This window comes from Ostrinia nubilalis, chromosome 1, assembly GCF_963855985.1.
Source record: "Ostrinia nubilalis chromosome 1, ilOstNubi1.1, whole genome shotgun sequence".
Lineage (NCBI taxonomy): Eukaryota > Metazoa > Arthropoda > Insecta > Lepidoptera > Crambidae > Ostrinia > Ostrinia nubilalis.
This window is the reverse complement of record NC_087088.1, coordinates 258901-282784: the sequence shown is the minus strand read 5'-3', so window position 1 is coordinate 282784 and position 23884 is coordinate 258901. Positions and strand designations below refer to the sequence as shown.

The 23884-nt window shown below is 35.1% G+C and overlaps 1 protein-coding gene and 1 long non-coding RNA gene across 7 annotated transcripts in view; one reads left to right on the top strand and one right to left on the bottom strand.

Moving 5' to 3' along the window:
* LOC135074877 (putative aminopeptidase W07G4.4) overlaps positions 1 to 23884 on the top strand; it is a 166754-nt gene that overhangs the window by 115451 nt on the left and 27419 nt on the right. The window contains exons 1-4 of one of the 6 annotated variants that reach the window (XM_063969350.1): positions 6059 to 6106; positions 6186 to 6323; positions 8302 to 8513; positions 10109 to 10197. In XM_063969350.1, the coding sequence (XP_063825420.1) occupies positions 8322 to 8513; positions 10109 to 10197 (281 nt within the window). In that variant the 5' untranslated portion in view covers positions 6059 to 6106; positions 6186 to 6323; positions 8302 to 8321. The other 5 variants (XM_063969413.1, XM_063969463.1, XM_063969287.1 and 2 more) reach the window with 5 other exon arrangements.
* On the bottom strand, positions 4132 to 5813 carry LOC135074717 (uncharacterized). Its single transcript, XR_010257884.1, has 4 exons — positions 5535 to 5813; positions 5282 to 5439; positions 4863 to 4919; positions 4132 to 4422 (listed from the first exon to the last, which is right to left on the bottom strand). It is a non-coding gene; the product is annotated as an uncharacterized LOC135074717 (long non-coding RNA).

Here is a 23884-nt window from a genome sequence, read left to right as displayed (position 1 = left end):
GTCGAAAATGGCCTGAATTGCTTCGAGAAAAGGATGGTACGGCCGTGCCGCTTTTTTGCTCGACTTGGTGGGGGCACTGCCGTGCCCCCAGATATAGATGACCCACGCAACTGTCCCACCAAACTCAATGACAGGGGGGCGCTACCATCGTTCAACTACATGGTTTCCAACATGGCAAAAATCTGAACCAGCGATCCGGTATTGACGGTGGCGCCCCACTGTCAATGTCATGGATAGGACAGTTCAGTATTTTGGAACTATATGCATAAATGCAGCGCATAATGTCAAAAAATTGTCTGAAGACGAGCGTGCCCTGACTCACCATATCTGTGGTGCTGTCGTCCAGAGCAGAGCCCCGATTACGGTAATTTTTAACGTTTCCAATCCAGACGCGTTTCTGATTCTGCGATACGATTGGTCAAAACAGCTGACGTACGGTGTTGAACGACCAATCGTATCGCAGAATCGAGAAGCGTGTCTGGATTGTAGACGTTAAAAGTTTACCGTAATCGGGGCTCAGGCCTGACCGACTTTGTAGGCAGCGCCGTGGACTTTATTAGGTGGGCTGCTAAGTGTGTTCCCCGATCCAAAAAAAATTCTAATAAGGATTTTCTCAAACGACAACACTTAAGTCATTTGTCAGTTTGTCGGTGATTAATTTGTCACAACTTTTAAAATATAAAACGGCTATTCAAAGATTTTCGTGTTAATCTTTATCTATTGTGATAATAATGTTTTAACATCCTGTTGGAGATATTGTCTAGTGTGATTGTAAGATACAGACTCAGTAGTGCTCTAGTAGGTATTTAAGTGACTTTTTATCTAGTGTTTTAGTTTAAGCCACGAGACATCATATTTAATAAAGAGAATAATGTGTTTCTAATTGTTTGAGTATCATTTTCTTGATCATATTGACGGGCTTAGTTACCTCTGAAAAGTTTTTTGCATTGATTTTATGTCATGATAATAACATAGCCTAAAATACGTAGCCTTAAGCACAGATTAAATACCGCCTTAGTACCAAAGTCACCAACTAGATGGCGTTAAGAAAAGTCCAGTTATTTTTCTATGGAGTCGCCGTTCTTAACTTTATGGAGTAAATATATTATTTGGTGCTGGCTGTCCATGGCTGTCAGATATCACAGATGAGACAGGGACAGATAGGAAACGGCCCTATGATTGGTCCGTTCATAGTAAAAGTTCCGGCATCTATGGACTTCCATTGGGTAGCGCTAAAAAAAAAAAAAAAAAGATCGTAACTTTTTAATAACGACTGCCTTAGCGATGTTACAGTACCGCTTTAATATATTTTATAACGAGTAACGTTACCGCACCAATAACGGTACGGGTACATTATTATTTCAAATTATTTATAGAAATAAAAAACCAAATACATAAGTTTTATTAAAAAATTTATTTCATAAAAATACAACTTAAAAACTAATGCATACAACTATCGACAAAATTACAAAGGTGGTCCTATCTTTTGAGCACTTGAGTCTGAACATGAAGTACATCTTAGAATTATCTACACGTTCGAAGATAATATACCAAGCGGATGATTTCTTATTCCGTAAGGAAAATTACAAAATAATAATGGAATAAAAAATCATCCGCTGAACTCGATAATTATAAGTAAGCACCATAAACTTAGGAAACTATGAAATACTATTAGTAAGTAAAACTATACAGTCATTAATTCACAGAATCATCAACTGCAGGTTTTTAAGAAAAATAAAAGAAAACCTACCGCGCCAATAGAAAATAAAGTCTAGTTGGGCTTTATTTTCATCAATAACATTGAGACTGAACTATTTATGAACATAATATTTAGTAACTAGCTGCTGCCCGCGGCTTCACACGCGTGAAATTTAGTTTGTCAAAGATCGTCATAAATTATACAGGGTGGAACTTTGTAATGCCACCTGTAGGGAAAGTACTCTTAATACTGTAGATAGAAAATTTTACTCAAAGGAAACATTCCTTTATTTTTGTAAAGAAAGGGAACTGCATTCAAAGATATTCTGGGTTATAAAGTATAATACTGCAGTTTCATCAAAATCCGTTCAGTAGTTTTTGCGTGAAAAAGTAACAAACCTGTTAACATTCAGATTCCAGACGTCCATACAAACTTTCGCATTTATAATATTACATAGTACGAAGTAGGATTTGAGTAAATCTATCTTTAATTGCCAAGTAAGTAAATGTTAAAGACTCTTAGTTATTTTATCTCTGTTTGAGTCAATTTCAGTCATAAAACCCATTATTACAAAAAAAAATTAAGCCCGGGATGAACCTTAGAGAATTAAACCTCCTCTATGAAAGGGATGAACACTGGTTTAAAATTACATTTCCATACTAAATGTCAATTTTACCTAGAGTTTAACTTATTGAAATAAATAGGTACCCACCATTGAAGCCAACAGAACAGAATAATATAAATTAATAATATTAATATTAACTTTTTGCAATAATTGTTTACAAAATTTCAAGCGAGCGAACATTTCTATTGTCGCTGACTATAAATCCTACTAATATTATAAAGGTGAAAGTTTGTGTAGATGTTTGTTACTCTTTCACGCAAAAACTACTGAACGGATTTGGTTGAACCTTTACAGTATTATTATTTGTAATCTAGATTAACATATAGGGTATAATTTATGCCAATCTGTGGCACTAAATTTCACGCGGGTGAAGCCGCGGGCAAAAGCTAGTTATAAATAAATGGTACCTAATTCTGTTTACAATAAAAATGATGATTACCTGTAATTGCGTAACACTAGACAGCCATTAACAAAATGAATCATTTTTACCGTATTTGCATGTTTATAAGAAACTAGCTGACCCGGCGAACTTCGTACCGCCTGTAAAAATCCGGTTATAGCCTATCTTCATTAGGGTAAATAAAGGATTCTAATTGTGAAATATTTTTTCAAATTGGTCCAGTACTTAGTTTCGGAGCCTCTTCAATACAAACAAACAAAAACTATACAGCCATTAACAAAGAAATTCACAATAAGTACATTCTTGAGGCAAAAATAACAAAAAACTTTAGTTAAAAAAACTATACACTGGGCCGGAATCTGAAACAATTTGAATTACATTATTATGATTCTTATTACAAATAATAACAGACTGAATAAGCGGTTTATAATAATAGAAAAAGAACTCAAATTGGCACGTGATGTTTGTCGACGCTTATTCCTTTCATATTAAACCAGATTCAATTTGGTGTAACATTTACAATATTATTAAGGATAATACTACTACATACTGGGTGACTCTTTAAGGTGTTGCCATTTTTTATGAGCGACTCAGAATTATTAGTAACTTAATCGATTTACGTAAAGAGCAGATTTTTTTTATTTATTTCATAATTTAATATTATCAAAAACAGCATGCGTGGACTTATCCATGAAATCACAGTCATTATGGCGCACGAAAATAAACCTTTAATGCCTTTACAACTTAAGGTATATGCACATGCGCATTATCAACAGATTATAGAGCAGTAGCGTAGTCAATACTGCGTTACCGCAACATATTTATGAACAGCTTATGATTACATTTGTCTGAATTTGTTTTAGATTTGTATGATCGTTAAAACGCTTACAATATTTTTTTAAATTGGCACTGCACTTATATTTATGAACTCGACTGTACATAATTTACATTTAAATGATATTATTGAGCGTTTGTCAATACTACCAAATTTGGGGCTGTATCATTGCGGCAGTTTTTTCACTCAATACCTTCATTTTCTTGATCGTTGACTAGGCAAAATAAATATGTGGCGCAATAGCTCATACGCTTTCGGGCTCCGTTTTAAAAAAACCAAAGAGTCCACCTTTTGTTTGTGTGTACCGCCTCTGCTTGATGGGTTTATTTGCAAGATGAACCTGAAATAATTAATAACAATAGTATAATACATGTATTAAACATATTATAAACACTTACTTAAAATTAATTATCTACTTTGAAAAAAGCATCAAAATATGTAACTGAAATACTTAATATTAATAATTTTAGAAGAATACTAGCGGCCGCCCGCGACTTCGTACGCGTGGATCTCGTTTTACCCTCTTCATGTATCTTACGCGGTTAAAATTTTTTCATACAAATGTTTTTTCCCGCTAATTCCCGTTCACGTGGGAATTTCAGGAATTCCTTTCTTAGTGCATCTCTACGGTACCTAAGCTACGTCCCTTCCAAATTTCAAGTGCCTAGGTTTAGCCGTTTACGCTGTGCGTTGATCTATCTTACGCGGTTTAGATTCTTTCATACAAATGTTTTTTCCCGCTTACTCCCGTTCCCGTAGGAATTTAAATAAATTAAATACATTATTATGATACCTTAGGACGCAGCAATAATATTATCCATAATGACAGATGTGGCTCTGATGTAGATGGCAGGATATAGTTTCTGAAATATTTAATAAAACATAATTAAAATTTATTACACAATTAAAAAATTAGCATAAAATAAACCTATAAAATTAATAAAGTATGATGGTATAACCTGTGTTATAACTATGTAAAATTAATTTAAAAAGATAGTTTTATAAGATAGAATACTGCAAGACTGCAACCTCTACTAAATATAAATATATTGGCAAAATCCTGTAAAACTTAATGTACAATTAATTATCATACAAAACAATATAATTTAAATAACCCAAGAAAGAGTTTTCTTTGCAGAATTAATATAGGTATTGCTTACAAAACATTACAAAAGAAAAATTACTATCACGAAAAATCAGTTTAAATTACGTATTGAAATTATAAATTATGTTCAAAGAATATTGTAGGTGACTCATCAATTTAAAAGTACTTAGGTATTATTTACAACTGAGTTGAACATACCTTCACTCACAGCATTATCTGGCAACAACATTGAATTGAAGTTATCTCTATTAGCAGCTAGAAAGAAAAAAAATATAAATAATCATCTATTGCAACATCCTGTATTGAAATCTTAAATGTTAAAATTAATGTTTCAATTTTTAGTGGTAAGTTACCGTGTTAATAATATAATTTATGTAAGGTGCCTAATCCAAACAAATAGAATAAGGATAATTTGTTTTATTGAAATGTAGTAAAATATCTCTTTCTATTTTAGTTTTATTGACTAAGTAGATTGATCTTAAAATAAAAGTAATACTTATTAAGAACATTGTTTACTTTTTTAGTCAAATCAAAAAATTAAACTTTCTTTATTCGTATAGACTAATTAAATTAGTACTTGCAAAACACTTTATGGTTGAATCTAGGTATATACTTACTTTAACTTACTGGATGACCTGATCAGCAACAGCTTGGATGGTCGCCGAGATGTTATTATTTTCTTCATGGATAAATAAAAAATAGGACATCCATTCATCATTGTCATAACCAATAGATTGTTTTAGATTTATTTATCCTCAAAATGTGATTGGCAGACCTGAAACAAAAATCAGTCAGTTCAGTCCTAGGGAAATTGCAGCAAATTTTATAGCAATTTGGAAGGTTGTTTAATAACCTAAAAATATGACTTGCCTTTCTTTGACGAAGTTGCTCCTTTGTCATAGTTCCTGATAAAGGATTTGCAGGCAGGAGGTACTGTATCCTTAGAGCCTGCAATGCTTCATCACGTGCCAGAGAAAAAACCCTGGACTTGGTGGACGAGCAACCAGTCACGATGCATTTGGTGATAATAAGAAACCATCTTGTTTATACGGTAAACAATGTAAATACGGTAAAATGACCATTATTTGTTTGCTTTTATTTCCGAATATTTCGGAATCAAGATTTTCTTCTCGGAATTTCGAAAAGAAAGAATTGAGTGAATGAATGATTGATTGAATGAGCGAGCAAAATCAGCGAATGAATGAGTGGATACTGTCCTGTCAATGTCATTAAAATGACAGTTGACGTAAAGGATGCTCTTTTTTTTTTTAATTGGCCCAATCCTACAGGCTATGTTTGCTGAGATTATGTGGATGCTCCTAGAAATGACATTTGACTAACCATCTGTCAAACACTATGGCGTTTCCACCCCGTGGTCAGATATGAGATAAGCACAGATAAGTAATCTGTTGCTGTCAGTCAAACTGTCAGTGGGTCAGACGGTATTATTGTTCTATTTATTTACTTCTCAATTTTTATCAGATTATCAGCTTTTATTCAACAGTTTTGCTCACATTACAGATAAGACGTAGGTGTCTTCCACCCATTCTTCGAATTTAAAGTCGTGAATTCGTGATAAAGTGAGCAGATCCTCCCACGAACGACGCTGAAAGATTGCAGTTTTTAAGTTTTGCTGATTCATTTGATTATTTTGTGCTTGTAAGTACGTCACCATCAACATCTTATTAATTTAACTTCAACAACATACTATCCGTTCGCTTTAAGTTTGCCGCTGGCGATATGACGTCACTCGAAGGGAAGCGTATTAGTTAATGATTAAACGCAATTAATGTGTCTTACATTAATTGCGTTTAATCACTAACTAATTGCGTTTAATCACTAACTAATTGCGTTTAATCGCGGTTGGGGTAGGGGACGTGCATTCTACGGGCCGGCAAACTAAGCGCGAACAGGTAGTATTAATCCCATCAAAAACAATACTTGTCAAAAAAACCAAGTCTCGCAACTCAGTGGTTCTACGGTAAAAAGTTGTGAGATCCATTTAATATCAAGTCCAGGCCAGGAAATCTTTAACCGAATCGATTATCTGGGGGCACGGCAGTGCCCCCACCAAGTCGAGCAAAAAAGCGGCACGGCCGTACCATCCTTTTTTCGAAGCAATTCAGGCCAATTTTGACCGCCTGTAACTTCGTTGTGGATAAAACTAGAAGGCTGAATTTTCATTAGCATTGTAAAGACACGGTATATTTAAAATTTCATTCAATTTGAACCAGTAGTTTAAAAATTATAACGGGTCAAAGTTACTTCATTTTGTCACTCACTGACTGACTCACCGATCATCATCATTAGTTGTTTAATCCAAGTCAAAGTGAAAATTAAAATTCCTTTGTTTGCATGGACTATTAATATAGTGCTTCCAATTAAAATAAAACGTAAAATAAAAGACTAATAAAAACTACACTTTGGAACAGCTACAGTGTGGAATTTTGTGATGCCTCCTGAAGGGAAAATACTAGAAAATTCTAATCTTTGAAGAAGCATATTTTTGGAAATCTTTTTGAATGCACCTTTATTTCTTTTCAAAAATAAAGGAATATTTTCCTTGAGTAAAATTTTCTAAATACAGTATTAAGAGCTCTTTCCCTTCAGGGAAAGAGCTACTACTGTATGTAAATTCAGGGCATTACAAAATTCAAGCCTGTATTTTTTTAGTAGGTTAATTTTGTTAAATAGCTGCCATCATTTTCTGCATTTTTTTGAATCAGGTGTGGACAAAATAGATGAGGGTAGGTTGATAGATACTAGTCAAAATTTAAAAAAAATAAGTATATATCTGTAAAAAAACTACCATCCAATACTGGATTGGAACTTAAAATAGTTTAACACAACTGTTTCAATACCTGCTGATAACAATTATTAATGTACTGGTGTTATCAGAAAGATGTAATTAAATCTCTAATCTAATCTAAGAAGAAATTTCTATCAGTTAAACAGGGTATAATATCAATTAACCTTATCTGAATCATTTATTTAATAACAAAAAAATTAAACATCCTTTTAAATGCTCCATAGTGACTAAAAATTCATGAAATTATGCACAGTTTCCCATCACTCACACATTCCTACAATGGCTACAACAACCTGATTACAAAGGAACTTCTACCAATCACCACCACTACTTATCTATTTTATCATTAATGTGTGGAGGTATCAAGTTGCAATTAACATCAAGTAGGTATGTAACTTGTGAATCGTCTTTGTCCAGCATTAAATATAAATATCATTGGACATTTAGACAAGGGATATAAATACTCGTAAACATACCTAAATACTTTTTTTTGTAAATACATTATGCATAGAAAACACCCAGACCCATCACAGAAATTAAAATTCATCATTTCAATTTCTGCCCGACCGGGAATCGAACCCGGGTCCTCTCGGCATAGTAGTCCGTTCTGAACCACTACACGTCTTTTGGCTGAAACAAACGATGTAACTTATATCCGTGGTTCCTAGAAGCTGTGAAATCAAGTTCAATCAAGTTGGTGAAAAAACTGGCAACGGCTGACCACTGTGCTTCTTCAATTCCTTACCAACCTTCAACCGTATTCAACTAACACCTCAGCTACATCACTCGCGAAGTTGGCCTACGTCAGTCGACGATGTCTGTGCACAGGCTCCCGCTGAGCAGGCGCGATGGGCGAGCCCGCTGGGGAGGCGGCGGCGGCGGCGGAGGTGGTGCACGGCGTGCGCGTGGCGGGCGTGCGCGACGTGCGCTGCGCCGAGCACGACGCGCTCGTGGTGCTGCTGGCGCCGGGCGCGCCGCTGCCGCAGGCGCTCGAGGACTTCATCCGCGCCGCGCAGGACCTCGACGCCGCGCTCGAGAAGGTGCCGTTTGAACTATTTATAGGAGTAGGCGCACACCGTTAATTTTTAGTTGGCCGATAGTTGTGCCCGATTTTAAAATTTGTATGAAGAATCGGCCAAATCGAATCGGCGTAGTGTGCGCACTCCCATACATGCCCATACTGATCAACTGCCCGATAGATGGTGCCATCCGTGCCGTGATTGTCAGGCCCCAGAAGGGGAAGAACTGAAATATAGGGACAAGGACGAAGAAAAATAACTTGTAGGGAGTCAAGAAGTGTGGCGCGGTGGAGTGCAATCTGCCTTAGGCAGCCGCAATTCCGCGCACACCTCCCGCGATTCGGCCAGTATAACCGCAAGGTTGGTATGGCCATGGGTGGTGGTGGGTTGATCAACTGCCCGACTAACCTATCGGCCGACGAAAAATCAACGGTGTGCGCCTACTCTTAGTGTCCGACCGAGTCTGACCGTCACAAAATTACTAGGATTTAAGTTTTTAATTTTTAGTATTCACCTCTTCCTTCAAAAACAAGTGATAGCGTGGCCAACTTAACACTAATAAGCAAATATTTTATATCATGCGATAGCTCAAAAATTTTTTAAAGCATTTTGAAATGCAATTGCATTTCAAAATGATCTGAAAAATTTTTTTCTTGCCCCATCAACTCAACTTCAGGGCTGTGAACGGGTACGTTGGCCACAGAAAACAAGGTATTTCCGACTGGTCGCGGTCAGATGAATGTAATTCTTAAACGCAATGGTGAACTTAAATGATTCTTTTACCAGTTTCTAGAGAAAAATTAAGCGACCTGACCCCATTCTCATTATTTTTTGAATACCCCTCATACCTATATGTAGTTCACTATTGATTCAGTAACTTCTTCTTCTTCTTCTCCTCTATGGCTACTGTGTTTCCACGTTTGCCAATGTCACGTGAGCATAGCCATTACACGGTATATGAAGTTATAAACCTTGGGGTTGAGTAACTTTGTTTTGTTGTTATTAACAAATCAAGTCACATTAAAAAAATTGCGTTGTATAGGTAAACTTATTTCAAGATTTGTTTTCCATTCCAATGACCTATTTGTGTAGTTTTGCTGTATTATGGTTATTATTACAGTTTTATTTTTATTTTTAATTAGGTACCAACCTCGTAAGTTTCTGTTTCGGCCGAAACTGAAGCCACGGCCAAATGTTCGGTTTCGGCCGGAAAACCAGTTTCGGTCGGAGTCTTTTTATTTATTTATTAGGTATAGTCAGCGTCGGATAGATCGAAGCGTCTGAGATAGCCAAAATGGTCTGATATTCAATAGTTCATCATATAAATGTAACCTTAAGAGCATTTGACGATTTGCAAGAACTAATTTAATTAGTCTAAACAAATAAAAGAAAATTTTGATTTTGAACCAGTCAAAGTAAGCATATAGTTTGAGGCACCCAAAGTAGGTAATCAATATTTTTGTTAGTAACACTGTTCTCAATTTTATATGAGCTGTTAGGAAGTTCAAATCAAACATATGTATGTATTCTCTAGTAATTTCTTTGTTAATTACTCATCCGCACCAAAGCACAGGCTAGGTAAAAATATTGTCGGTAAGATCGTAAGTTTGTTTCAGAACAGCGCCGTTCTAAGCTGCTCTCGCGTGTCGGGAGGCCGACTCGTACTGTCTCCCACGGGGCCACTTACAGAATATGACGACGTGAGGTAATTCTATACTTTACCAGCTTTTGCCCATGGCTTCGTGAAATTAAGTTAGTCACAGAAAATTATAAATTATGGCCTGTACAATAATACTGTAGTTTCATCAAAATCATACATAAAAACTTTCACATTTACGAGGGTAGGTCAAAAAGTTCGCGGAATGGAGGGTAATGAGTAAGAAATTTCACTCAAAATTATTTTTGCTTCTTAGTTTATTCTTTGTTTAGCATAATAAAATTATTTTTTTTTTATTTAATTAATTGATACCTTCGAAAAAAATGTGTCGTAAAAATCGTCAAAATAGACCGAAATTGCGCACTTCACTTCGTCACTGGAAAATTTCATCATTCTAAGCTTTTTCTTCATTTAAAAAAAAATATAGCTGAGCGTTTAATGTGGGCTATACAGGGTGTTAGGTAAATGGGTATATGAGCCGACACTAGCCCATGTTAACATGGTCATATAAATGGTATGGTGAAGTCAGAAAATTGATATCTTCATTTTAATTATTTTATTTTTCATACAAATCGGATTTTATAAAATTTATTTTGTATGAAAAAAAATAAAATGATGATATCAAATGTCTGACTTCACCATACCATTTATATGCCCATGTTAACATCGGCTAGTGTCGGCTCATATACCCATTTACCTAACACCCTGTATAGAGAAGATTTTCCAGGATTTCGAAACCCACCTTTTAAACAACAGCCACCACAACTTGCACCTTGCGCACGGGTGCATCGTCGTGTAAAAACAGCACACCTTTAATTTATTTTCCCCACTTTTTTACCCTCACAGCATCTCAAAACCTTTCTAAAAGTAAAGCGTAGTTATCCCCTGTTGTAATGATTTTTTTTTATTTGTAGTCAATCAGCAGGATTTCTTCAGTAGATATCCCTGAAGACAGCGGTTATGAATTTTTCAGCCGACGAGGACATCTCGAACTTCTTGATGGTGGTGTGCCATTTTGTGCCACTGTATGGAATCTTTTTTACCCGACTACGGCAAAGAAAAAGGAGGGTTATGATTTTGACATGCTATGTATGTATGTATGCTATATATCATTAGAAGCGTCTTTATTGTCCGCTGGTTATAGGCTATATGGGGTTTCACAAAATCTAATGTGGCGCCCTCTAGCGTAAAAAACATACAGAGTAAAAAAATAAAGATAAGATAAATATACCGTGTTTGGTATCATTTGAAAGCGCTTTACTTGGACATTTTGAATATATATATGTCGGAGCGTCGGGCTCTCGGACGGCACCAGAAGGGTCTCTCATTGAATTCATACTATCTACCTATGTGGGCGTATAGGGAACACGTGCGAGTGGACACTAACACTAATTATAATCACTGATTATAAACGACTAACTTTACTAGACTAGAATGTAAAGACTGGATCGTAATTTAATCAATATAGTCCACAGTTAAATTTAACAGAAAGATCAAAGTTACTGAATAAGTTCAACAAAGCTAGAGACGCCTAAATTAATTAGATTGGGAGCGATTGACGAATTTGTGAACCACGCCCAGTCACCACCACGTCCAAAACCCGAATGTCCAATGACTCTAACACTGAGTCCCAAAATCTCTACGTTCCAGGGCTCTGTGCCTGAAGTTTTTGTAAAGCTATTAATCCATCAATACTGCACTTGAACGGGTCCACAACTACGTCAGGCAACATGGAGATTTATGTCACCTTCGTTCCCAGGCGCGCACTTAACTCTGGCATAAGAGCTTTGGCGCTGCTTAAAATTCCATAGCAATAAACTAGCTAACACATTGAAAGTGTTGTGAGAACTATAACATTAAGTTATTTAATTTATTGCGCCCCGCGCGCCGACACGGCGATCCTGACTCTCACACGTCCTCGTGTGGATCAGCATTTAAGTCGTCATGTAATATGACAACCTCACTCATGTAACTTAAAGTACCGTTCGGCTATCCTACAATACCACTATGAGTAGGAAGGTGCATGTCATTAAAATGTCAGGTCTCCACAGATTCAAATCAAAACTACAAAGTTTTCAACTCAGTCAAGAACAAATCTAGTTTCAACTAGAATCTTAAAGTTATTTCAACCAAAACTAAGGCCAAGGTTAACGTAACTAATACCCGCGACACACTGTCACGCACTATCGGAACGCATCCGACCATCGGAATCACCATCCGATACCACCAGCACTCACGGCCAGTCACAATGGCACTCACGGCCAATCACCATCGGTACTCACGACCGAACACAAAGGCACTCTCATGGCCTCACCATCGGTATTGATGACCGATCACAACGGCACTCTCATGGCCGATCACAAAGGCACTCCCATGGCCTCATCATCGGTACTCACGACCGATCACCACGGCACTCTTATGGCCGATCACAAAGGCACTCTCATGGCCTCACCATCGGTATAGATGACCGAACACAACGGCACTCTCATGGCCGATCACAAAGGCACTCTCATGGCCTCACCATCGGTATAGATGACCGAACACAACGGCACTCTCATGGCCGATCACAAAGGCACTCTCATGGCCTCACCATCGGTATAGATGACCGAACACAACGGCACTCTCATGGCCGATCACAAAGGCACTCTCATGGCCCCACCATCGGTACTCACGACCGATCAGCAGCTATCGAAACAAATTCAATCAACTGCCCAACCCATGACCTTATTACTCATCATCGCCGCGCAGTCTCCGACCAGCTAAACTGGGTTAGGAATATGACCTACGATCGACAACAAGACAAGGCCCTGAGTACTCTTAGTCATGTTAACCAGCCATAATTTTCGTCATAACTAACATTAAAATGTCAAAAGATACTACAACAATATCATCATTATTGATATTCTTTCTTATAATAACTCTTTAAATCTCATTAGCGCCGACAACGGCTAAACCTGAATATTTCTCGCTCTGTGGGGACGTAACATTTCAGCATCACTCGATAGCAATCGTTAGCATATTTATAAATTCTATAAACAACTGACTAATGATTTTAAAATCACATCGGTCATTATCTCAAATCAAAAAAAAATTAAATAATTTTATTGCATAATGTAAGTACTCGTACATAAAGATCACACACTACTTACATAGGTTGTATAAGGCGTCACTAACCGTGTTATCATTAAAAATAATTCATACACGACCAGTCCTAGACTAAAATCAAAATAAAACATACTCTAATAAAAAAAAATCATCATCAAAATTCAAATTCAAAATTTAGATAAAACCAAAATTTAATCAAAATCAAAATCTGATCAAGATCATAATTTAATCAAAGTCAAAATGTAATTAAAATCAAAATTTAATCAAAATTTAATTAAAATTTAATCTGAACCAAAATTTAATTAAAATCAAATCAAAATTAAAAACAGAAAGGAATAAGAAAGTTTAGTACTTGCACCCAAACTTTAGATAGGTTTTTATGAGCAGTACATAAAAACCTATCAGTTTTTTGAGAGCGACAACTGATAAAAATGTAATTGAATCAAGAAATTGTTGAACTACACCATACTATTTTGGCATGTCTACAACAGAATCAATTATTTTTTTCATAATTCTAGATAAGAATAAAGAAAAGGAAATGTCAAATCTAATATTAGTAATCCTAGTAGTCCTAAATACAAACTACTAACTTATTTTAAAATACTAACGATGTTAAACTCAATATCAATCATCAAGAATGAACCGAGTGTAATAACAATGTCAATATTTTTGAGAATACTTATGCATTTTCATTTTTACATTGCTTCTATTCAAATTCGTTATAACAACTAGAATTCAACGACTTTAAATAGGTAGTTACGATAGTTTGGGTCTAACATGAATCCAGTTATCATGATTTTCTTATTTAAACAAAATCACTAACATTAATTTTGAAATGCGTTCTTGGTTTTCTCAAATCTCTGTTTATTTTTACCTAAATACGAATTATACCATAGTCATTGTTTATTTATTCAATGTTTGAATTGGAACAGACTTGAAAATATGGCATAACTAATTAGAAACAATCTGATAGCACTAGAAATGTTCTAAAATAGCATCTTTTCGGTGCATAATACCAGAAATTCAGTAATTTGATTATTATCAAATTAAGTGAAGTCAACTTTATTGCGAGTAATTTGTTAAAAAGTTGCAGTCAGAAACAAGTGTAAAATCGTAGCTAGTAAAAAATATCGAAAATGTTTATGGTTAAGTAGGTAGGTAGGTACTTAACGATTGAATTCCTCCACATGAGACCCCAAAACTCAAGTACTTCACTTAAGATTTTTTTTAAACGATCCCTTTTTTATTGATTTTTGGTTTCAAAGCTTTAGTGTTTTTTTAAACAAGGTCTCCTTACAAAAAATCCCTTGTTCGATGGATTCCATAAGAAGTATGACATCATTATGTCAGCATAATTATTATAAAATGGAATGTAGTTACTTACATTTCCTAGAGATTTGAAAAAATACAGAAAGTGAACTTCTCAAAGGATTGGAAACTGTATTGCGATTTTCATTAAATTCATAATAGCCAATATACAGGCAAACAGTAGGTACACGTTTAGTAATGACGTCTAATGTGACACCAAAATATTTCATACGCTGCCCATATTTTTTTGGCATAAGGTGTTAAAATGCATCACAAAAAATATTCGCTAGATGACAGTACCATTAGCGTATTACTTTTGCGTTGACACTAAAAATGTAAGGCGTACTGAATTTATAGGTACGTGCACTGTGACTTCAGCAAATCAATCTTAATACCCTCAGATCATAGAAGGTCTGAGTTAACACCTAACATCTGTGGATGCTACTGTGCCACGAAAGTGTTAAATCCGTCTATCTTTTCATCATTAGTGTGGCAAACAATAAATGTATAGCTAGATAGATGAACAATTTCCTTATTTAAACTAGCAATAAAACAACAGTGGTGGTTGTTCACCCTTTAAGCATTAGGAGAGCGCCTCTTCAGGGGACACATGAAACACAATTCTATTTGAGATTAGGTATTTCATTTTTGATACACGTTTTATGACGATAAAACACAAATTCATTCACCGCTCCACCACACCAGCGCTTTTAGATTGGGTCCTTCAATTGTAAATTGCACAACAATAATAGAACCAAAAATTTGGAAGGCGGAAAAGTAATCCTTTTAATAGTTTATAACTTTCAGTGGTAGTACCAAGTATTACTGGTATTATCATTATTCCTTTAAATAAGTCAAATTAAATGATCTAAGGCCGATCCAAAAAGATTCAGTTTACTGAAAATATCAACTTTCAATTTGTCCATTACTTAGAATAGTTAGAATACTTGTCTATTATAAAGTAGGTAGGATTTTTTTTTATTAATCAATTTTATCCTTCACGTATTTTTGACACAGTATACAAATTTTTATTTAAATTTCATAGTATATCTGTTTCATTAACTTTAGCACGATCAGATGGTGTGCCTACTTCACACAAATTAACCATTCGTAATTTTTTTAACATCTTTCGAGTTTACAACAGCCGGTGCAACTCGAGCAAAGTCAAGCAAAAAGTGGTAATAATTATTTTATTATTGCCTAACCACGTATCGTGTCAAAGCATATTATTGAGTTACAATCTAAATCTTACGAACCATCTCAATGTACGAAAAATTACGATCAATAAATAATGAGTTACCACCACATAGTACCTATTTTCAGGAATCACACGAAAATCACAAAACAACGTATCAAATCAACAATCGATCGCATAAGTATCAAAACAGACTTGAGACTACACATGCAAGTGACCACATACATTATGTGTCATCCAGAAATTGTATTAAAAACAACATTTTCTCTATTCAAAGAAAAAGCAGTCTCAAAGTCAAAATAAAAATGGAACGACTGACCGTATGCAGCAATCTCCACCACCGTGCAGGCCCGGTGATGCTACTCAGCTCCTGATGATCATACTTTACCAGAAGCTGTCTTCACCTGGACACGCGGACAGTCCACGCCATTTCGCACTCGCGACGCGGAATCCCACTTCTGATGTCGGAGCGTCGGGCTCTCGGACGGCACCAGAAGGGTCTCTCATTGAATTCATACTATCTACCTATGTGGGCGTATAGGGAACACGTGCGAGTGGACACTAACACTAATTATAATCACTGATTATAAACGACTAACTTTACTAGACTAGAATGTAAAGACTGGATCGTAATTTAATCAATATAGTCCACAGTTAAATTTAACAGAAAGATCAAAGTTACTGAATAAGTTCAACAAAGCTAGAGACGCCTAAATTAATTAGATTGGGAGCGATTGACGAATTTGTGAACCACGCCCAGTCACCACCACGTCCAAAACCCGAATGTCCAATGACTCTAACACTGAGTCCCAAAATCTCTACGTTCCAGGGCTCTGTGCCTGAAGTTTTTGTAAAGCTATTAATCCATCAATACTGCACTTGAACGGGTCCACAACTACGTCAGGCAACATGGAGATTTATGTCACCTTCGTTCCCAGGCGCGCACTTAACTCTGGCATAAGAGCTTTGGCGCTGCTTAAAATTCCATAGCAATAAACTAGCTAACACATTGAAAGTGTTGTGAGAACTATAACATTAAGTTATTTAATTTATTGCGCCCCGCGCGCCGACATATATATGTCGGCGCGCGGGGTCAAGTGCAGTATTGATGAATTAATAGCTTTACAAAAACTTCAGGTACAGAGCCCTGGAACGTAGAGATTTTGGGACTCAGTGTTAGAGTCATTGCACATTCGGGTTTTGGACGTGGTGGTGACTGGGCGTGGTTCACAAATTCGTCAATCGCTCCCAATCTATTTAATTTAGGCGTCTCTAGCTTTGTTAAAGTAATTCAGTAACTTTGATCTTTCTGTTAAATTTAACTGTGGACAATATTGATTAAATTACGAACCAGTCTTTACATTCTAGTCTATAGTAAAGTTAGTCGTTTATAATCAGTGATTATAATTAGTGTTAGTGTCCACTCGCACGTGTTCCCTATACGCCCACATAGGTAGATAGTATGAATTCAATGAGAGACCCTTCTGGTGCCGTCCGAGAGCCCGACGCTCCGACATCAGAAGTGGGATTCCGCGTCGCGAGTGCGAAATGGCGTGGACCCTCTGCACCTGCAGAGTGGTTTGTCGCGTGTCCAGGTGACGACAGCTTCTGGTAAAGTATGATCATCAGGAGCTGAGTAGCATCACCGGGCCTGCACGGTGGTGGAGATTGCTGCATACGGTCAGTCGTTCCATTTTTATTTTGACTTTGAGACTGCTTTTTCTTTGAATAGAGAAAATGTTGTTTTAATACATTTTCTGGATGACACATAATGTATGTGGTCACTTGCATGTGGTAACGTGTAGTCTCAAGTCTGTTTTGATACTTATGTGATCGATTGTTGATTTGATACGTTGTTTTGTGATTTTCGTGTGATTCCTGAAAATAGGTACTATGTGGTGGTAACTCATTATTTATTGATCGTAATTTTACGTACATTTAGATGGTTCGTAAGATTTAGATTGTAACTCAATAATATGCTTTGACACGATACGTGGTTAGGCAATAATAAAATAATTATTACCACTTTTTGCTTGACTTTGCTCGAGTTGCACCGGCTGTTGTAAACTCGAAAGATGTTAAAAAAATGACGAATGGTTAATTTGTGTGAAGTAGGCACACCATCTGATCGTGCTAAAGTTAATGAAACAGAATGATATACTATGAAATTTAAATAAAGATGTATACTGTGTCAAAAATACATGAAGGATAAAATTGATTAATAAAAAAAATCCTACTTTAGAATAGACAAGTATTCTAAGTAATGGTAAAATTTAAAGTTGATATTTTCACTAAACTGAATCTTTTTGGATCGGCCATAGATAATTTAATTTAACTTATTTAAAGAATAATGATGATACCAGTAATTCTTGGTACTACCACTGAAAGTTATAAACTATTAAAAGGACTACTTTTCCACCTTCCAAATTTTTGGTTTTATCCAATTCCAATCTAAAAGCGCTGGTGTGGTGGAGCGGTGAATGAATTTGTGTTTTATCGTCATAAAACGTGTATCAATAATGAGATACCTAATCTCAAATAGAATTGTGACTCATGTGTCCCCCGAAGAGGCGCTCTCCTAATGCTTAAAGGGTGAACAACCACCACTGTTGTTTTATTGCTAGTTTAAATAAGGAAATTGTTCATCTATCTAGCTATACATTTATTGTTTGCCACACTAATGATGAAAAGATAGACGGATTTAACACTTTCGTGGACAGTAGCATCCACAGATGTTAGGTGTTAACTCAGATCTTCTATGATCTGAGGGTATTAATTAAGATTGATTTGCTGAAGTCACAGTGCACGTATAAATTCAGTACGCCTTACATTTGATTTTTTCATACTGTTAGGTACAAGGAAAGGCATGTTTTAGTGTCAACGCAAAAGTAATCTAGAAAATATTTTTCGTGATGTATTTTAAGACTGCAACAAAATATGGGCAATATGGGCATCGTATGAAATGTTTTGGTGTCACGGTAAACGTAATTACTAAACGGGTACTGTTTGACTGTATGTTGACTATTATGAATTTAATGAAAATCGCAATACAGTTTCCAATAAATGTCCTTTGAGAAGTTCACTTTCTGTATTTTTACAAATCTCTAGGAAATCATTCGTTGACATAATGATGTCATACTTCTTTTGGAATCCATCGAACAAGGGACTTTTTGTAAAGAGACCTTGTTTAAAACACTAAAGCTTTGAAACCAAATATCAATAAAAAAGGGATCGTTTAAAAAAATCTAAAGTGAAGTACCTACTTGAGCTTTGGGGTCTCATGTGGAGGAATTCAATCGTTAAGTACCTACCTACCTACTTAACCATAAACATTTCATTATTTTTTGCTAGCTACGATTTTACACTTGTTTCTGACTGCAACTTTTTAACAGATACTCGTGAAATGAAACACTCTTGTAGGTTGTTTAACTTGTATTTCAGCACCACTGATTTACACAATTCCGACATTATGACGTCAACCTAATAGCACCTCTCGCTTCGAACGCTCAAATCGAACTGACTGTCCAGCGGCATGCCAGCGATAAGGTAACTTCCCCTTCCATTAGTGAAAGTCGACCGGTTCGAAACGACTTATCGACGGCATGCCCCGGAAGTAGTCAAATGCAATACTTATTTCATAATTAGCTGTTTTTTAATTTTTAAAATACTAAAATGTATACAATAAAAATCTAAAATAATTAAATTAAATAATAAATATGAAATAATTGGATGTAATACACAATAAATTCTAAAATCATTCTAATGTCTGCAAAATGCCTATGATGTAATCAAATAAAGTATTTTAATTTAATAATGGGTTTTTGGGTTCTTCTAAAATACAATACAAATACTAAAATTGTTGCAATAACTATTTAAAAGTAACCAATAATCGTATAAAATACAATATAAATTCTAAAATCATTACATTCGGCCATCCGACACCGTGATGCCTCCCGGCATTCACGTCCAATAAGGATTTATTCTAAAATCATTAATATTACTTTTCAAAACAATATGGAGCATATTAGTAGTATGATAAACAATTCTATGACAACTTGTTAACAAGTGTTTTAACATTAATAATGCATTTTAGAAACTATATTCTCCATATTAAACCAGTAACAAATGTTAAGAAAGGGATAAAAATCTTGTAGGTACTTATACACACTATAAATTTTCACCTAATCTATATTATTCGTAATGACTTATTTTATAACCAATAATAACGGATATTTGCATGAAATTCAGATATTAATCGTTTTACTTTATAATGTTCTCAAAACTTCTCATATCGAATATATTGGAAACTTCTCTTTTTAAATCCAAATTTTTATTTCACATAAATACACGTCCATTAGCTGTTAGTACATAATCAATTTAATCACAGTGTATCTTGCCATGATTGCTATGTGAAAGATAGTAAGTTTATAAGAACATGTCAAAACGTTAATATTTTATCCAATTATATCCAATTATATCCATTTGTAACCGTAATCTGGTAAATAATGAATTATTATGGTCACGATTTATGATTAACACTAAAGGTACTTTCATCAGAATTATGTATTTCTAAGGCCTTAACATAATTTTCTCCTCTACAAATATTCCAAGTTTTTTTAAACCAATAGGTACAATTACAATGTTCTTATATTATGTGTTTCTGAATGTCTGTGATGCTAGATTTCATCACGATTAGCGCAACATATTTGCCATCTAGCTGTACGTGGGACCACTAAAAATAATTTGGCATCAACCTTACTGTATCTGCTATTTGAAGAGATTATGATGTTTGGATGGGTTGTCGTCAGATTCTATGACTAAATTTTGGTATTTGGACTATTCGCGGAACTAAATTTCTTCTCTTTTTTTTTTTTAACGTGGTTCTTAAGGCAGCATATCCAGTGGAAACTTTAAAGTCCTAAAAAATATACACCTTTTTTTAGCACACACACCACAGCTAGTGTCTCTAACTCATGGAAGTTGTCTTTCATTGAAGATGTCTTTAATCAGGGGTCGTCTGTCTGTGGGTCGACTAAAATAAGTGACTGCTACAGATCTTTGTAGACTTTTCTCTTTATCATCAAGACCTGACTTAAATATACGGTAAACTTAAGTAAACGGTGTGTTTGCATAAATAAAAAATTTGTATTTGTATTTGTATTTGTATATGATTTAGAGTCCTGAATAATATTGATAAACAGCTATGGATCAAGTTAGTCATCTATGGATTTCTGAACCCTTTTCCCTTTTGTAATGAGATAAGTGGTAATGGTGGTATTTGCACATTATTTTTCATCCTGACATCAAAGACTGCACGTGTACCTACGTCCAATCTCAGTCAGATTTATAGCAATACAATCGCGATAATTTCACAAAAGAGTATAAAGCTTATCTAACTAATCAGAACTAAGTCCGGGCTTAGTCATAATATCAGCTCTATCGAGAGTATCCATAGCTGAGGGGTCTTTTAAAATTCGATTTACATGACATATTGGACATGCTCTAAAAAGCATTGACGTAGCTATTAAAACATTTGCTTTAAGTGTTATTGGACTAGGCGACAAATTACTAAAAACGATTTCACCTTTGCCGTTGTGAATTAAATAGGCTCTTTTAAACACCCGGTACTTGGCCCCAGTTTAATTTATATATTAATACATATTATAAATGCGAAAGTAACTGTATACTTGCTTTCACTCTTAAACAACTAAACCGATTTTGATGAAATTTGGCATAGAGATTGAGTCCCGGGGAAGGACATACAAAACAAACAACTGTGACAAACAAAATTCCACGCGGGCGAACCCTCGGCGGAAAGCTATTCGCGTTGTAAAATATTAGTTTATCTAAACATCCCCTGTATATACTTTTTTATCACTTGATAATATAGAACCACCTAAGGCGGGAATCGAACCCACGGCCTTAAGCTCGCCAGGTGTCAAGTTATTTTAAAAATTTAAATCGAAAGGCAACTCTAAACGCCAGAAACTATCCTCTGTAAAACTAGAAATTTATGTTAACTGGTATTCACCCGTGTCCGTCATCTTCGTGGCTCTCGAAAATATTCTGACCAGGAATTTTATAGAATGTCAGTATTCAAAACCGTGAGAAATTGCAGTTGCGTGAAGTTTTGACCAATAGACGTGTTGACACCACCAGTCAATTGACGTACTTTTAAAAACTGTTAAATCAAACTCCCATAGATTTTGTATGGCACGACAAGCAAGTGACGTCACTATTTTGTGAATTTAATCAAACTACTTTTCTTAATTACAATGCGACCAAAAACGGTAATTTACAGGTCATTTCAGATTAAGTTTTCAAGATCAGAATGTCTTTAATAAATTGTAATATCGAATCAATGGGGAATGGTGTCAAATCGTCCATTGTCAGTGAAGTCTGCTATGCATCATCAACCACTAACACTTCTATAGCGTCAATCTCATCAACATTTTTGTTTATATTAGATCTATACACAGAGGTATGACTGATGATTGACCACAACTTTTACAATTGGAATTGATATTGAAATGATCCGCCAAACTATACTTAGTTTCAGCATCGGTTTTGCGTCAACAAGTGCACTCACTAACAACATTTAAAAGGATTTTTCATTTACCAAAACAGTCTCATATTTCTTTTTTCTGTCATTAAAATAATTACGTAAACTGTTCATCCTTTCAAGTAGTAGGATTCAAAATTTCCTCTAACAGACGTCCGTAGTTCTTATCTAAGCCAATTAACTTTTGCAATGTCTAAGTTAAAGACAAAATTATCTTATTTGCATTAGCTATTATAATAGCGCTCACAAAATTGTCATAAAAAAATCAAAGACTACTACAAGAAAAACTTTAAACTTCTGCTCTTATGGAACCTTGACGTTTCCCCTATATCTTTTGCTCTACCAAAAAATGAATTAAAGTGACCCTAACCTAACATATTATCCTATCTATGAAACCTTGGTACAGGTACTAAGTTCTTTTTATAGTTACAAATTGCATGACGTTTTTATACGACTTCTTACAGTAATATAATATTGTGTTTATTTGAGGTCGCTAACTGATGTAGTTCTTTGAGAAAACTAAATTAGAAAAAAAAGGTGAATTAAACCTAGAAACTACCTATCTAGGTCAGACTAATGTAATCAGAGGTCAGAATAATTCGAAATATATTTTTGAAGTGGAATTATAGATAGACAACATATTGTACTTGGAAAAAGAACCTACCGAAAGTCCGAACCGATGACAATTTTAAAATAAATGAATCATTACTTAATTAATTCACTTTACTTGTGTAAAAATGTTTTTAAAAAATATATTTTTTTTAGCACATTTACTTTAACGTTCCTTTATACGTTATAATCGAATAATTTATTATTACCTTTAATCATTAAAGAAAATTAAAGATTAATTTAAGATATTAAAGATTTACTACATAAGCTAATATTCCCATTTTATTGTAGGTATGCGTAATATTCAATAATTTGTACGCAATAAAAAAACTACCAATGAAAAAAATACTTTTCTTCACTAGAGTATCAGAAATTTTACGAACCACATGTGGCACTGCTCTTTCAGTAGAGCTGGAAGAAGATGAGCTCCTTCGCGTATTTTTCTTCAACCTTGGCCCCATAGAAGACGATCGTGGTGGCGCCTTCTTAAGACGACGACAACTTCGTCCGCTTAGCACGCTTATTTCATCGTCAGCTGACGGGTGTCCCTGGCGGTATACGAGCTCCATCTTCAGTCGTCGTTGTACTCAACTGTGAAATAAAGTACTCGACGAAATAAACTGTGTCTGACCAGCATCAACTCAACATCATATGGAAGCTATGTTCATGTTATATTAAGCAAAAGTTTGATTCATTTCTTTCCCAAAAATCTAAATCTCAAAAACTAATTCTAAAAAATCTTTTGTTTGACAATTAATATTATGCTCCCTGAGCAAAGTGTAGTAAAATACCATTGTGACACGTTTCTATTATGCTTATGCATCACAAATAAAGATTTTGTATTTATATTTGTATTTTATTCAGTGCGACCTACACACACAACTCATGTGACAACTGGGCGGCTTCCTTGTTATGTCAGCAATAGAAGGCTTTTTATTCTAGAGACATCCTAAACA